This window comes from Dermacentor andersoni, chromosome 3 (assembly GCF_023375885.2).
Source record: "Dermacentor andersoni chromosome 3, qqDerAnde1_hic_scaffold, whole genome shotgun sequence".
Classification (NCBI taxonomy): domain Eukaryota; kingdom Metazoa; phylum Arthropoda; class Arachnida; order Ixodida; family Ixodidae; genus Dermacentor; species Dermacentor andersoni.
Window position 1 is genome coordinate 151,414,385 of NC_092816.1, and position 13,748 is coordinate 151,428,132.

General features: G+C 48.4%; 1 protein-coding gene across 1 annotated transcript in view; it reads left to right on the plus strand.

Annotated features, from left to right (window-relative positions):
* LOC126524629 (isoprenyl transferase-like) overlaps window positions 1–13,748 on the plus strand; it is a 42,901-nt gene that overhangs the window by 23,611 nt on the left and 5,542 nt on the right. The window contains exon 5 of the mRNA XM_072286789.1: window positions 2,120–2,224. Within this exon, the coding sequence (XP_072142890.1) occupies window positions 2,120–2,224 (105 nt within the window). The remainder of the gene's footprint in view (window positions 1–2,119; window positions 2,225–13,748) is intronic.

Below are 13,748 nucleotides of genomic sequence, written 5' to 3' on the forward strand. Positions count from 1 at the left end.
ATGGTTGCCCGTGACGGCGCCTGTGCGCAAGCAGGTAGGTAGACCAAGAGTCGTTCTAATTACTGATCTGTGTGCACTAGTTTAAGTCAGCGTCATGAGATGGCACCACCAGGGTTGCTGGTCACATCTCTTTCTCTCTTTTTTTCTCCCTCTCCGACATTCCGGCATTCCGCAAACTGTGATACCTTTACAGCATCGCTAAAACACTCTAGTAGATACGGGAATACAAATATTCGACGATTACGATTCTCCCTAATGCGAAATTTTAGCACAGCTGTATACGCGTTTTCATTTCGAGACCTAAATCACCGAGCCGACTGGCAGCGGGCCAATGCCGTGAGCGCCTTCACAGGGGGAGGAGGGGGGTGGGGTAGTGTGGTTACGCAGACATGATTAGCGGCATCGGAGCCAGCTGTGGAAGACGGCGACGACGAAGGCGCGAGCAGTGGCGCGAACGCGTTCGCGTGGTTACGCCGAGAAGCGCCGACGCTCGAACCAGGATCGGGCGCCTTAGAGCTGCGGTGTAATATTCATGGAGTATGTTACCTTAAAGCTTACAACAATGATTCAGAAGAATGAGGCGCAATATTAACGAGATAGCGTTAAGGGCCCCGTATCGCATAATATCCAGTGCCGGCGTCTTGCGTCGGACGTCGTTTAGCGAAACATCATTCCGAACCACAGCCACGCAGGCCCTCCGCGTGGCGCAGGGGCATTACTGAACTAATTCAATTCCTCGAAGTAATATGCGTCAGAAAAATCGTAAAGTACAACCTAAAAACAACCTGCAAACATGATATCGTCGGATTGTAATTTGAATATACCAGAAAACATCATTCTGTTACGCGGAAACTCAAAACATAAACCCTTTTTCCAGCGTTTCTGCCATTCATAGAGCGGCGCGCTGTACTCGGTTCCTTGCGACAACATCATCCAGATGGCGCTCGCCTCCGCGCATGCGCGGTCCAAGCAAGAGGCCGCGCTTATACCAGAAAGCCCTCCTTCGTGCATAGCGTTCGCCGCCAGCATTTCCCGGTAAACGGTGCACTTACATAACCTGCAGTTGCCGGAAAGCGTGAGGAGCAGTCGGGGATCTTTGAATGCTCTCGCGTTCCACTCTTAAAGGCGAAGCTTAAGCGTCCTCTAAATTTTAAAACTGACCATACGCACTCTGAAAATTAGACACAAGGCGCATTCAAACATTTCCAATGGAAATTGGCGTTCAAGTACACGAGCCTCTTGTGCGCATGTAATTTCATTCAGCGTGGTTTTTGCGCATTGGTCATCGGTTTTACGTTCTTTCAATGTCCACCGACTGCTTTTCGTGTAATATATTTAAATTAGTGTCACTGACAGACGTCCAACAGGATCGCATCACTCGTTGGAAGTCAAGGAATGCCCGTCTCGCACATCTTCGGTAATTATTATTTATTTATTTTGGTGACAGGCACACAACTTTTTTGTAATATCTTGTCCGTCAATGTTGTTGAATGCGCCGCAGCGTCTTCTTTCTCGCATAATTTCGATGACATGAGATTAGTTATTGATTCTATATTGCCTATTTGTACTGTCTGTAATTGAACTGTTGGCTCTAACCTCTCCTTGAACGATACATCGCACAAACTTTGCATTCTTGAATATTTCACATTATCTCATATTTGTACTGCCAGTTGGGCGAGTAAATTATTTGTGTTGTCGTCGAGCAAAGTGGTTATATATTTAAATGCGCTGCTTCTTGGCTGTTTTTATTGTTATTTGTTGATATTTTAGAGCTGCTGGCGCATTTCAGTAGCGCCGGTTACTAACTTTCACATTTTACTAGTAAAAGAAAGACCATAAGAGGGCACTTGACAAAGCTAACGCAACGAGAGCAAAAAAGTCGGAATTGAAGTTATGCGTCACGGATACACTAAAAACAGCTCAGAAGAGAGATGACAAGAAAACACACTGGAGATTAAAATGAGCTAGAGACAAAGACAGAAAGAACAAAGTCAGGTTGTTGCTTTCCTTTTCTTTTGCCATACCTGCCTAAGGCCTTAAAATCGGTTTCGACGCAAGTAAATAAATAAATCCGACTTCGCCTGTTCATCGCATTTATTTCTCTGTTTCTCTATTCCAGTCTAAAGAGGCAAGTGTCCTGCGCCGCGTACAACACCACTTACCAGATGTCCAGGATGGCTCTGCATCTGGCGAAGGCGGTCAAGGAAGGCGCCATCCGGTCAGAGTGAGTGAGGACATCCGATTTGTAAGCCAGAAAAGGAGTCGTCGTAGCATAACAAACGAATATACTGACGTTGAAAGGCTGTCGCAGCGAAGCTCACTCAGGTCAGTGTTGCACCTAAGTTGCAATCTGAGCTTTAAGGCATCTATTCGCTCTGTACCGGCGGGTTTCTTTTTACTTTCCCGTCACGAACTCCTTCGATCATTCGCAGGTCCTTCAGGTGCAACCGATCAACAGGGCTGTGAGTGTTTATTTCTGACTCGGAGTAGTGGCAAACGCGCTCAAGAAGAATAACAACAATAATAAATGTCGTCACAGACCATCATGCCATGTGTTGGCTCTCATCATTGAAAGATCCCTCAGGCCCCCTTGCTCGCTGGGCATTTCGGCTGCAAGACTTCGACGTCCGCGTCGTGTACCGAAACTGACGCCAGTATTCCGACACCGACGCCCTGTCACGTCTTCCCTTGCCCGACATTTCCTGTTCCCAACGTCTCAGTCTACCGTTTCGTCCACTGACGTTGCAACCATTACTTCCGAGCAGTGCAAGGACCTCTGGATTGCCTCCCTTATCAATTTTCTCTTCGATTCGTCATCACAACCGACAACTCACACGCGGTGTCGTCGAGCTCACCATTTCGCTATTCGCAACGACCTACTTCCCCGACGTAATTATTACTGAGACGGTCGCCAGTGGTTACCGGTAATACCTCGAAGCCTGCGCACCGAAATCTGCGCATCCTTCCATGCTGATCCCCAGTGTGCGCATTCGGAATCTTTTCTTATTGTATGGCCACTACCCGTCGCACATTGTCGACACAATTTTCCCGACCCGGCCGGATGCATCCGAGTGTGCGCCCGTTTCTGCCGCTGCGAGTCATACTGAGGAGTGCCGAAAACTTGCTCACCCCTTAACTTCAACTGACCAGAAGCCCCAGGAGGGCAGCCGCGCCGAGAAGACCGACAAGCCCAATTTCCTTCCTGGCCCGCTTGTGTGGCCGTCATTTCCTGCCAGTGCAACTGGTCTCTCTTCGAAGCTACTGCCCAAGTACAAAAGGCCCTTACCGCATCATCGAGCGCACATCTCCTGTGAACTACGTCATCGAACGCGTCACGCCGTCTTTGGACCTGCGCCGTTGGAGACGAGATATTGTTCTTGTGCAACGCCTCAAGCCATACAACGACCCGCTCTTCGTGAACTCTTGAATCGCCAGGATGGCTCCTTTTCGTTTCCGGCAGTAAGTGTAGTGAAGACGACGGACGCAAGCCAATCATCATCACCAGCGCAAGGAACGGGTTCGCCGCTCGTGGTGGGACTCTTGCTCATGTGCGGCTCTCAGTTCACGGCCATTAAACATCGTTACAATATGTATGTATGTATGTATGTATGTATGTATGTATGTATGTATGTATGTATGTATGTATGTATGTATGTATGTATGTATGTATGTATGTATGTATGTATGCAGTAAAAACTCGAACGACACCGATGTTACGACGTTCCCGATCTAACGAAGAAAAGCGGTGATTTTTTTCTAATTTTGACACAGACGGGTTCTTCTTCGAGCGTACGCTCTAAAGCTATCGCGTTCAAGCATCTAGGAGCCATGGTCACATCCATGGCTTTATTTTGACGAGGCTGCACAGCACGCCCATGCACGGTACAGCCGGCTCAACAGTAGGGGTGGCGGTGGTTGCGTTCGTTATTTCATGGTTAATGCGACAGAGGGCTGGTTTAGCGGGAAATACAATGCCGCGGTAGCCTTTGCGTGTCGCTACGTTACAATTTTAGATTTCGAATGACCAAAAAAAATTCTCGGTTTTACGAACTTCCCGATTTAACGAAATAATTCGAGCGTGGTCACCATTTCGTCAAATCGAGTTTCAACTGTACATATATATATATATATATATATATATATATATATATATATATATATATAGTGTGTGTGTGTGTGTGTGTGTGTGTGTGTGCGTGCGTGCGTGCGTGCGTGCGTGCGTGTGTTTGTGTGTGTGTGTGTGTGTGTGTGTGTGTGTTAGACAACAAATAGCACACTGGAAGGAAGACGATGAAGTGTCCCTGTTAAGGTGGCGGCTCATCGCTCCTGTAAAAAATCTCGCCTTCCGCGTAAATACGTTCCGTACTTCAAGAGATTAGACCACAAGCCATCCGAGGACGCTCCGGACGCTCACGCGCAGTCTGGTTTTCTGGCATTCAGCGAATGTCACTCCTTCGGCCCTGCAGCTGAATTGTGCACCGGGACTAGGCAGCGGTAGATTCGTCGGCGCCGCTCGTCACGACGGCATCACCGGCCGCACAATTGACACCTGAGCCTGGATCCCAGCTCCTGGTTCCTGCTCCAAGTCTTTCGTCTACAGCCCACCCGCGACCTTCCCAAAATGCACATCAGACCGTGAGTGATCTGCCCCTAGGGCGGAGCCCGGCGATGGTTTCCCAGTCACCGATAAGGAATGGGGATCCAATTGTTGTGCATGACGAACCGAGTACCCCTATGGACTTGTCTTCTGCGCTACCATCTGTGCCGTCGGCCCCCCGTGGTTCTCAGAAGCGTCCTTCGGAACAATCTGCACCAGATTCATCTTCGGCCGACAGCGGCTACCAAGGCAAGTGTTCCTGTCTAACGACTGACCACCCAGTTGGGTCGACACCGAGCTCGGTTTGCTGTAAAGCAACCATTAAAGGTTTGGCCCCCACAAGCCTCACGGAGATTCTGAACAGGATTATTCCGGCGAACCTAGACGTCTGTCTTGGCACCACAGGCTTCCGCAGCTTCACGGCCAGGAAGAAGTCAAATACCATCGTTGTGTGGCTCCGGACATTGGCTGCTGTCGAGCGTTCGCAAACGCTTCGGCGTTTCTCGATCACAAGCGAAGTCACCGTGCCGGTCCAAGTGTATCTGGTACAGGGCTCGGACTTACATCTCTGTGTCGTTTGCAACGCTGACGTTGGCGAGGACCAGACTGCTCTCCAGCGTGAGCTCTACTGTCCTACTCCCCGTGTCATTCAAGCGCTCTGCATGGGAAAGGGGCGCTCTTGCATGGTCACCTTGCAGAGCCCACCAACTCCGCCAGCCCGCCTGTACTGCTATAGTTGCATTCTACGACCTCGGCCATATAAACCCAGTGTCGTCTATTCTTACAACTGTTTCCGACCTGGCCACATGCGCCGATCCTGTCCGTTTACAGCGCCAGATAAAGCTGTACTAGCTGGCACAGTGTCTTACCGATGTGGACTCTGCAAGACCGACGACCACGAGATCACTTCTTCAACTTGTCCCACAAAGCAAAAGGCCACTGAGAAGGTTCGTCGTGGGATTCATGAGCAATGGCCTCAGCATGCTGCCACACAACCAGCGCCGACATCTAGCAGGTTTGCGGCGCTCCAGTGGGAAGACGACGACTGGCCAGAGCTTTCCGAGCCCGACCCGCCTGCACATGATTCCCAACAGACTTACAGTAACAAAGTTCGCAAAGACCACCGTCGTCCGCTGGTCACACAGAAGGAGAGCGTGCTGGAACGTCCGCGTGATGATATGGAAGCAGTTTACAATCGAATTTCCCGCCTTTTAGCGGAGGTTTCCATGCTCCCACAGTACCGTGAACTACTTGCGCGTCGCCGACGTGCAATGGAATCTCACACCACTGCAACTATCGATTCCGCTACATCAACGTCTATGTCACGCCCTGCTGTATCGTTCGCAGATTCTACTAGGTCTACAACATCCCTTTTGCGGTTCATGGTCAGCCAGTTATCCACCCTGACATCTTTGATTTTACAACGCCTGGAATCGTAATCAAAATGACTGGTACGGTTGTTTGTGGTGGGCTACAGTGGAACTGTAGAGGTCTCTCCACGAAAGTGTGGGTGCTTAAATCCCGTCTACGTATGAACGAACTGCAGGTGTGGGCCCTGTTACTACAGGAGACCAACGCATTGCCTGCCATTCCGGGCTACAGTGGGTACGTGTATCCTTCGATGGGTGACCGTCGCGTGCACACAGCTGCCCCTCCAGGAAAAGCAGCAGTGTATGTTGATACGCGCTATCCTCAGGTCTGCCTTTCTCTTGAAAACTGATGTAACTCATATGAGGAAGTAGTGGCAGTAGCTGCGAAGTTACCCAAGGCAACTCTTGTGGTAGTGTCATACTACGTAAGACCAGCCGGTGGCTCTTCTTCAAGGATCAATCTGGGCTGGTTATTGAATGTCCGTCAACAATACCCTGCGTGACCTATTTTAGTTGGTGGTGACTTCAACGGTGACCCGAACCAACGGTGACCCGGCGAACAACGGTGACCCAGTGACCAGAACCGGTAACGCACTCCCTCACCAGAGCAGGATTGGCCACCCTGGTGCAGTACTTGGCCACAACCTCTTATATGAATACAACAATTAAACCCCGGCCCTCAGTCCCCAGCAGCTGCGAAGCAACTGACCACGGCGGCGGTCAGAGCTGCGACGCAGCAGAGGGTACTAAGAATCCCTGGTTCCGGACAGGCCGCCATAGGAATCTGAACCTGGCAACGTTTCACGCTAGAACGTTATCTAGTGAGGCGAGTCTAGCAGTGCTATTGGAGGAATTAGAAGGCAGTAAATGGGATATAATAGGGCTCAGTGAAGTTAGGAGGACGAAAGAAGCATATACAGTGCTAAAAAGCGGGCACGTCCTGTGCTACCGGGGCATAGCGGAGAGACGAGAACCAGGAGTCGGATTTCTGATTAATAAGCATATAGCTGGTAACATACAGGAATTCTATAGCATTAACGAGAGGGTGGCAGGTCTTGTTGTGAAACTTAATAAGAGGTACAAATTGAAGGTCGTACAGGTCTACACCCCTACATCCAGTCATGATGACCAGGAAGTCGAAAGCTTCAATGAAGACGTGGAATCGGCGATGGGTAAAGTCAAAACAAAATACACTATACTGATGGGCGACTTCAATGCCAGGGTACGCAAGAAGCAGGCTGGAGACAAGTCAGTGGGGGAATATGGCATAGGCTCTAGGAATAGTAGGGGAGAGTTATTAGTACAGTTTGCAGAACAGAATAATATGCAGATAATGAATACCTTCTTCCGCAAGCGGGATAGTCGAAACTGGACGGTGGAGCAGCCCGAATGGCGAGACTAGAAATGAAATAGACTTCATACTCTGCGCTAACCCTGCCATCATACAAGATGTGGACGTGCTCGACAAGGTGCGCTGCAGTGACCATAGGATGGTAAGAACTCGAATTAGTCTAGACTTGAGGAGGGAACGGAAGAAACTGGTACATAAGAAGTCGATCAATGATTTAGTGATAAGAGGGAAAAGAGAGGAATTCCGGATCAAGCTACAAAACAGGTATTCGGCCTTAACTCAGGAAGAGGACCTTAGTGTTGAAGATATGAACGACAATCTTATGGGCATCATTAAGGGATGTGCAATAGAAATCGGCGGTAACTCCATTAGACAGGATGCCAGTAAGCTATCGCAGGAGACGAAAGATCTGATCAAGAAACGCCAATGTATGAAAGCCTCTAACCCTACAGCTGGAATAGAAATGGCAGAACTTTCCAAGTTAATCAACAAGCGTAAGAAAGCTGACATAAGGAAGTATAATATGGATGGAATTGAACATGCTCTCAAGAAACGGAGGAAGCTTAAAAGCAGTGAAGAAGAAACTAGGAACTGGCAAGAATCAGATGTATGCGTTAAGACACAAATCCGGCAATATCATTACTAATATGGATGAGATAGTTCAAGTGGCTGAGGAGTTCTATAGAGATTTATACAGTACCCGTGGCACCCACGACAATTATGGAAGAGAGAATAGTCTAGATGAATGCGAAATCCCACAAGTAACGCCGGAAGAAGTAAAGAAAGCCTTGGGAGCTATGCAAAGGGGGAAGGCAGCTGGGGAGGATCAGGTAACAGCAGATTTGTTGAAGGATGGTGGGCAGATTGTTCTAGAAAAACTGGCCACCCTGTATACGCAATGCCTCATGACCTCGAGCGTACAGGAATCTTGGAAGAACGCTAACATAATCATAATCCATAAGAAAGGGGACGCCACGGACTTGAAAAATTATGAGCCGATCAGCTTACTGTCCGTTGCCTACAAAATATTTACTAAGGTAATCGCAGCTAGCATCAGGAACACCTTAGGCTGTTTTATGTTCACTGCAGGACGAAGGCCTCTCCCTGCGATCTCTAATTACCCCTGTTATGCGCCAACCCATTCCAACTAGCGCCCGCGAATTTCCTAATTTCATCGTTCCACCTAGTGTTTTGTCGTCCTCGACTGCGTTTCCCTTCTCTTGGTACCCATTCTGTAACCCTAATGGTCCAACGATTATCTCACCGGCGCATTACATGACCTGCCCAGCTACATTTTTCTCTCTTGATGTCAATTAGAATATCGTCTATACCCGTTCGCTCTCTGATCCAAACCGCTCTCTTTCTCTCTTAACGTTATGCCTAGCAATCTTCGTTCGATCGCTCTTTGCGCGGTCCTTAACTTGCTTTCAAGTCTCTGCCCCATATGTCAGCACTGGCAAAATGCACTGATTGTACACCTTACTTTTCAATAATAATGGTAAGGTTCCAGTCAGGAGCTGGCAATGTCTGCCGTATGCGATCCGGATCCAATGTCTGCCGTATGCGATTTTTATTTTTCTGTGAATTTCCTTCTCATGATCAGGGTTCCCTGTGATTAATTGACCTAGGTAAACGTGCTCCTTCACAGTCTCTAGTGGCCGACTGGCGATCCTGATCTCTTGTTCCTTTGCCTGGCTATTTATCATTATCTTCAGCTTCTGCATCTTAATATTCAACCCCACTCTTACACTCTCTCTGTTAAGGTCTCCAATCATTTGTTGTAACTCGTCTGCATTGTTGTTGAATAGAACAATGTCATCGGCACACCGAAGGTTGCTGAGATATTTGCCGTCGATCTTTGTTCCTAAGCCTTCCCAGTTTAATAGCTTGAATTCTTATAAGCACGCAGTGAATAGCTTTGGAGAAATTGTGTCTCCCTGTCTGACCCCTTTCCCTATAGGTATCTCCCTGCTTTTCTTGTGTAGAATTAAGGTAGCTGTAGAACCTCTGTAGATATTCTTACGCGAAGGGCGAGTCAGTAAGACGAGAAACTATTTACAGATTATATTTACAACAACGGTTGCAGCGCTGACCGGTTAGATTCACAGCGCGAGCCCAGTTCGTTCTACCTCCTCTTTTCTGGAGTGATGGCGCCTACGCGCCTCGTTCTAACAAACAAATACCACACGCATGTAGCAATATTTTCCAAGCTTTTTACGTAAGCGTTCTGTACTCCTTGATTACGTAGTGCCTCTATGATTGCTGGTATCTCTACTGAATCAAATGCCTTTTCGTAATCTATATAAGCCACATAGAGAGGCTTATTGTACTCTGCAGATTTCGCGATAACCTGATTGATGACATGGATGTGATCCATTGTAAAGTATCTCTTCCTGAAGCCAGCCTGTTCCCTTGGTTGACAAAATCCAGTGTTGCCCTTTTTCTATTGGAGATTATTTTGGTAAATATTTTATATAATACTGGGGGCAAGCTAATGGTCCCATAATTTTTCAATTCTTTAACGTCTCCTTTTTTGTGGATTAGTATAATGTCTGCATTCTTCCAGTTTTCTGGGATCCTTGCAGTCGATAGACACTTCGTATAAAGAGCCGCCAGTTTTCCAAGCATTATGTCTCCTCCATCTTTGATTAAATCGACTGTTATTCCACCTTCTCCTCCCGCTCTTCATCGTTTCATGTCTTGCAGGGCCCTTCTCACCTCATCGCTAGTTAATGGAGAGTTTCTGTATCCTGTTCATTACTGTTTCTAAGTGAAGTATCGTGACTCCTCTGGGTACTGTATACAGGTCAGCTTAGAATTTTTTCCGCTGCTTTTACTATATCTTCGAGATTGCTGATGATATTATCCTTCTTATCATTTAGTGCATACATCATGGTTTGTCCTATGCCAGGTTTCCTTTTTACTGATTTCAGGCTGCGTTCATTTTTTACGGCTTCTTCAGTCTTTCTCATGTTTTAGTTTCGAATATCAGTTATTTTCGCCTTATTGATCAGTTTTGACAGTTCCGCGAATTGCGTAACGCTGTGCGGCCGCCAGTCCCATACAACCGCGTAGAGCGCAGGACTCTGCGATTCTAGACGTGCTGCGCTCACCGCGAAATGTTAGAAAAACACCCACATAAGCACAGCAGAGAAGTGGCTACGTGAGGCGGTTCGACCGATAACTGTAGAAGCGTCATTCAAAACAGGTAATTGTTCTCCACTTCCGGCGGTGTTTTCTCTACTTCCTTTTTAAATAAAAAGATGTTGATCCATAAATATTCTCATAAACAACGGTTAACTTTTTTATTATTCGCTTTTGCTTGCAGGTTGGTTGTTGCCTTGGCTCTCTCCCTTAGAAGATCGCTTAATTTCTCAACTCCTTGCGATTTTTGTTTCCTGTTGCCAATTTTGCACGAAAAATGCTATACATTTAGGGAAAAACAGGTGAGGTAACGGGCGACACTCATCTTGCTTATGGGTATAAGGGATATTGCAGGGTTTCATGATGGACGCTCTTTCACATTATTTTATTTCCCACCTTATCTAACCCATATCACGTGTATATGGTTCCGGGCATCTGCCAGCGTCGCGGCGAGCCGTAACTCAAGGAAATAATGAAGCAAAGGGATAAGGTAAACGCAATTGGCGTTTTCTCCGGCCGCAACTCGTTCCATGAGCGCGCAGACCAGCTGAGTAACAGCCGCATCCCTCTCCTGGTCCCAGGATCAGCCTCAACAAAGAAGGTTGAACTAACAAAAGCAACAGCTATGCGCGTGACGGTTGAATAGATGTTGACAACTGAACGCATCTCGAGTTAATCGCGCTGGTGCGGAATCTATGAGAAAACTGTCCTTCACATTACAAGAGATGCCGATAACTACCGCCATCTAAAAGGAGTGAAAAAGGCAGCATAATGCTGACCGATGAACAGCTGCCAAGTCTCAACATTGATCTGGCGGCGCTTTAGGAATGTGTGAGGAGTGGTGGCGTGGGTGGGGAGGGGGGGGGGGGTATGCCACTTGATTTCGGGGAGGCCCGGGCCCCCCCCGGGGCCCCCCCCCCCTGGGTACGTGCCTGGAAAGCAACAAAATCCTAATAAAGGAAGGCGTCAGGCAGGGAGATACGATCTATCCAATGCTGTTCACAGCGTGTTTACAGGAGGTATTCAGACACCTGGATTGGGAAGAATTGGGGATAAGAGTTAATGGAGAATACTTTAGTAACTTGCGATTCGCTGATGATATTGTCTTGCTTAGTAACTAAGGAGACCAACTGCAATGCATGCTCACTGACCTGGAGAGGCAAAGCCGAAGGGTGGGTCTAAAAATTAATCTGCAGAAAACTAAAGTGATGTTTAGCAGTCTTGGAAGAGAACAGCCATTTACAATAAGTAGCGAGGCACTGTAAGTGGTAAGGGAATACATCTACTTAGGGCAGGTAGTGACGGCGGATCCGGATCATGAGACAGAAATAATCAGAAGAATAAGAATGGGCTGGGGTGCGTTTGGCAGGCATTCTCAGATCATGAACAGCAGGTTGTCATTATCCCTCAAGAGAAAAGTGTATAATAGCTGTGTCTTACCAGTACTCACCTACGGGGCAGAAACCTGGAGGCTTACGAAAAGGGTTCTACTTAAATTGAGGACGACGCAACGAGCTATGGAAAGAAGAATGATAGGTGTAACGTTAAGGGATAAGAAAAGAGCAGATTGGGTGAGGGAACAAAGGGGAGTTAATGATATCTTAGTTGAACTCAAGAAAAATAAATGGGGCATGGGCAGGACATGTAATGAGGAGGGAAGATAACCGATGGTCATTAAGGGTTACGGACTGGATTCCAAGGGAAGGGAAGCGTAGCAGGAAGCGGCAGAAAGTTAGGTGGGCGGATGAGATTAAGACGTTTGCAAGGACAACATGGCCACAATTAGTACATGACCGGGGTAGTTGGAGAAGTATGGGAGAGGCCTTTGCCTTGCAGTGGGCGTAACCAGGCTAATGATGATGATGATGATGACTTCAACGCCGCTCACCCAGATTGCGGGTACCCTGCTTCTAGCCCCCGAGGTAGGGCTGTGTGGGACGCCTAGGCGGATGCGTTGTTTGTACTACTGAACCATACCGATTCAACAGCGCGGGCTGTGCCTCATGCTCGACGTGCAACATACGCACCGGATCTTACGTGGTTGTGGGGTCCCGGCACTCCCACTTGGCACCTGGAGCCCGACTGTTGGGGTAGTGACCACCACCCTATCATCATCGGCCTTCATCCGTCGCAGGCCCGCCGATTGCGCCACAAGTGTACTGCGGTCAACTGGGACACCTTTCGCTCTGTTCTCCAAGATACCTCTGTAGACTCGTCACCACTACTTGTTGACCGCATACAAAGCGCGCTCAATGAAGCTACAACCTTCAGCTGGGTAGACGTCGATCGACCGGCACCGGATATCGGCCTGCTCAACTTGTGGGCTGCTCGCAGACAAGCTGAGCTGGCAGCATCCTGAGACCCCACTTCTGCACAAGCACGTACAAGACTGAACTTCCTTACTGCTAAGGCCCGAAGATATGAACGCGACCTCTCGCGGTGGCACTGGCATACGTGGTGTGAGCGGTTCTCATCCAATGCTTCTCTCTGGCAAACGTTCCATGCCATGGAACACGGTTGCCGCCGTCCAGACGCGGCAGCCACAGCCTGCTTCGCTGCTGGCTTGTCGCCGGATAATTTCGCCAGAGAAGCAGCCCGGAAGTATTCCCCTCAGTACGACGTGTTGCCTCAAACAGCCAATGGTGCTTTCTTGGCAGGCATTCCAGCATATATCGACAAGTTACCATCTACAGGAGACTCCGTGGCGATTGCAAGCTCTTTCCCCATGCCTGAGTTGCTTGCAGCGATAGATGGTACCAGTCGCAAGACAGCACCCGGTCCAAACTCTATTACTTATGAGGCTTTCAAGAACCTGAGTTGCGGTGTGCTACTTCAACTCCTCGACACCATGAACAAGGTATGACTAGATGGCGTTGTCCCTCCGGGCTGGAAATCGGCTATTGTGATCCCGCTTCCGAAACCAGGCAAGCCGCCGACAGACCTTGACAACTTCCGACCCATTTCCCTAACATCAACGTTGTGCAAGCTTGCTGAGAAAATGCCAGCCGCACGACTGTCGTGGTGGCTAGAGCACCACGGTTTCTACCACGCTGCTCAAATTGGCTTCCGTCCATCGATAGGTACTGAATATGGGCTGGCTATCTTGGCATCCTCAGTTTTATGGTCAACTCGTAGCCACACTGTCTGTCCTCGCTATGGACCTCGAAAAGACGTATGATAACATCAGTCATGCTGCCATCTTGGCTTCAATTGACATGCTGCATTTTCTCCCTAGAGTACGGAATTTCGTCAAATCTTTCCTTTAAGACCGACACTTAGCAATTCG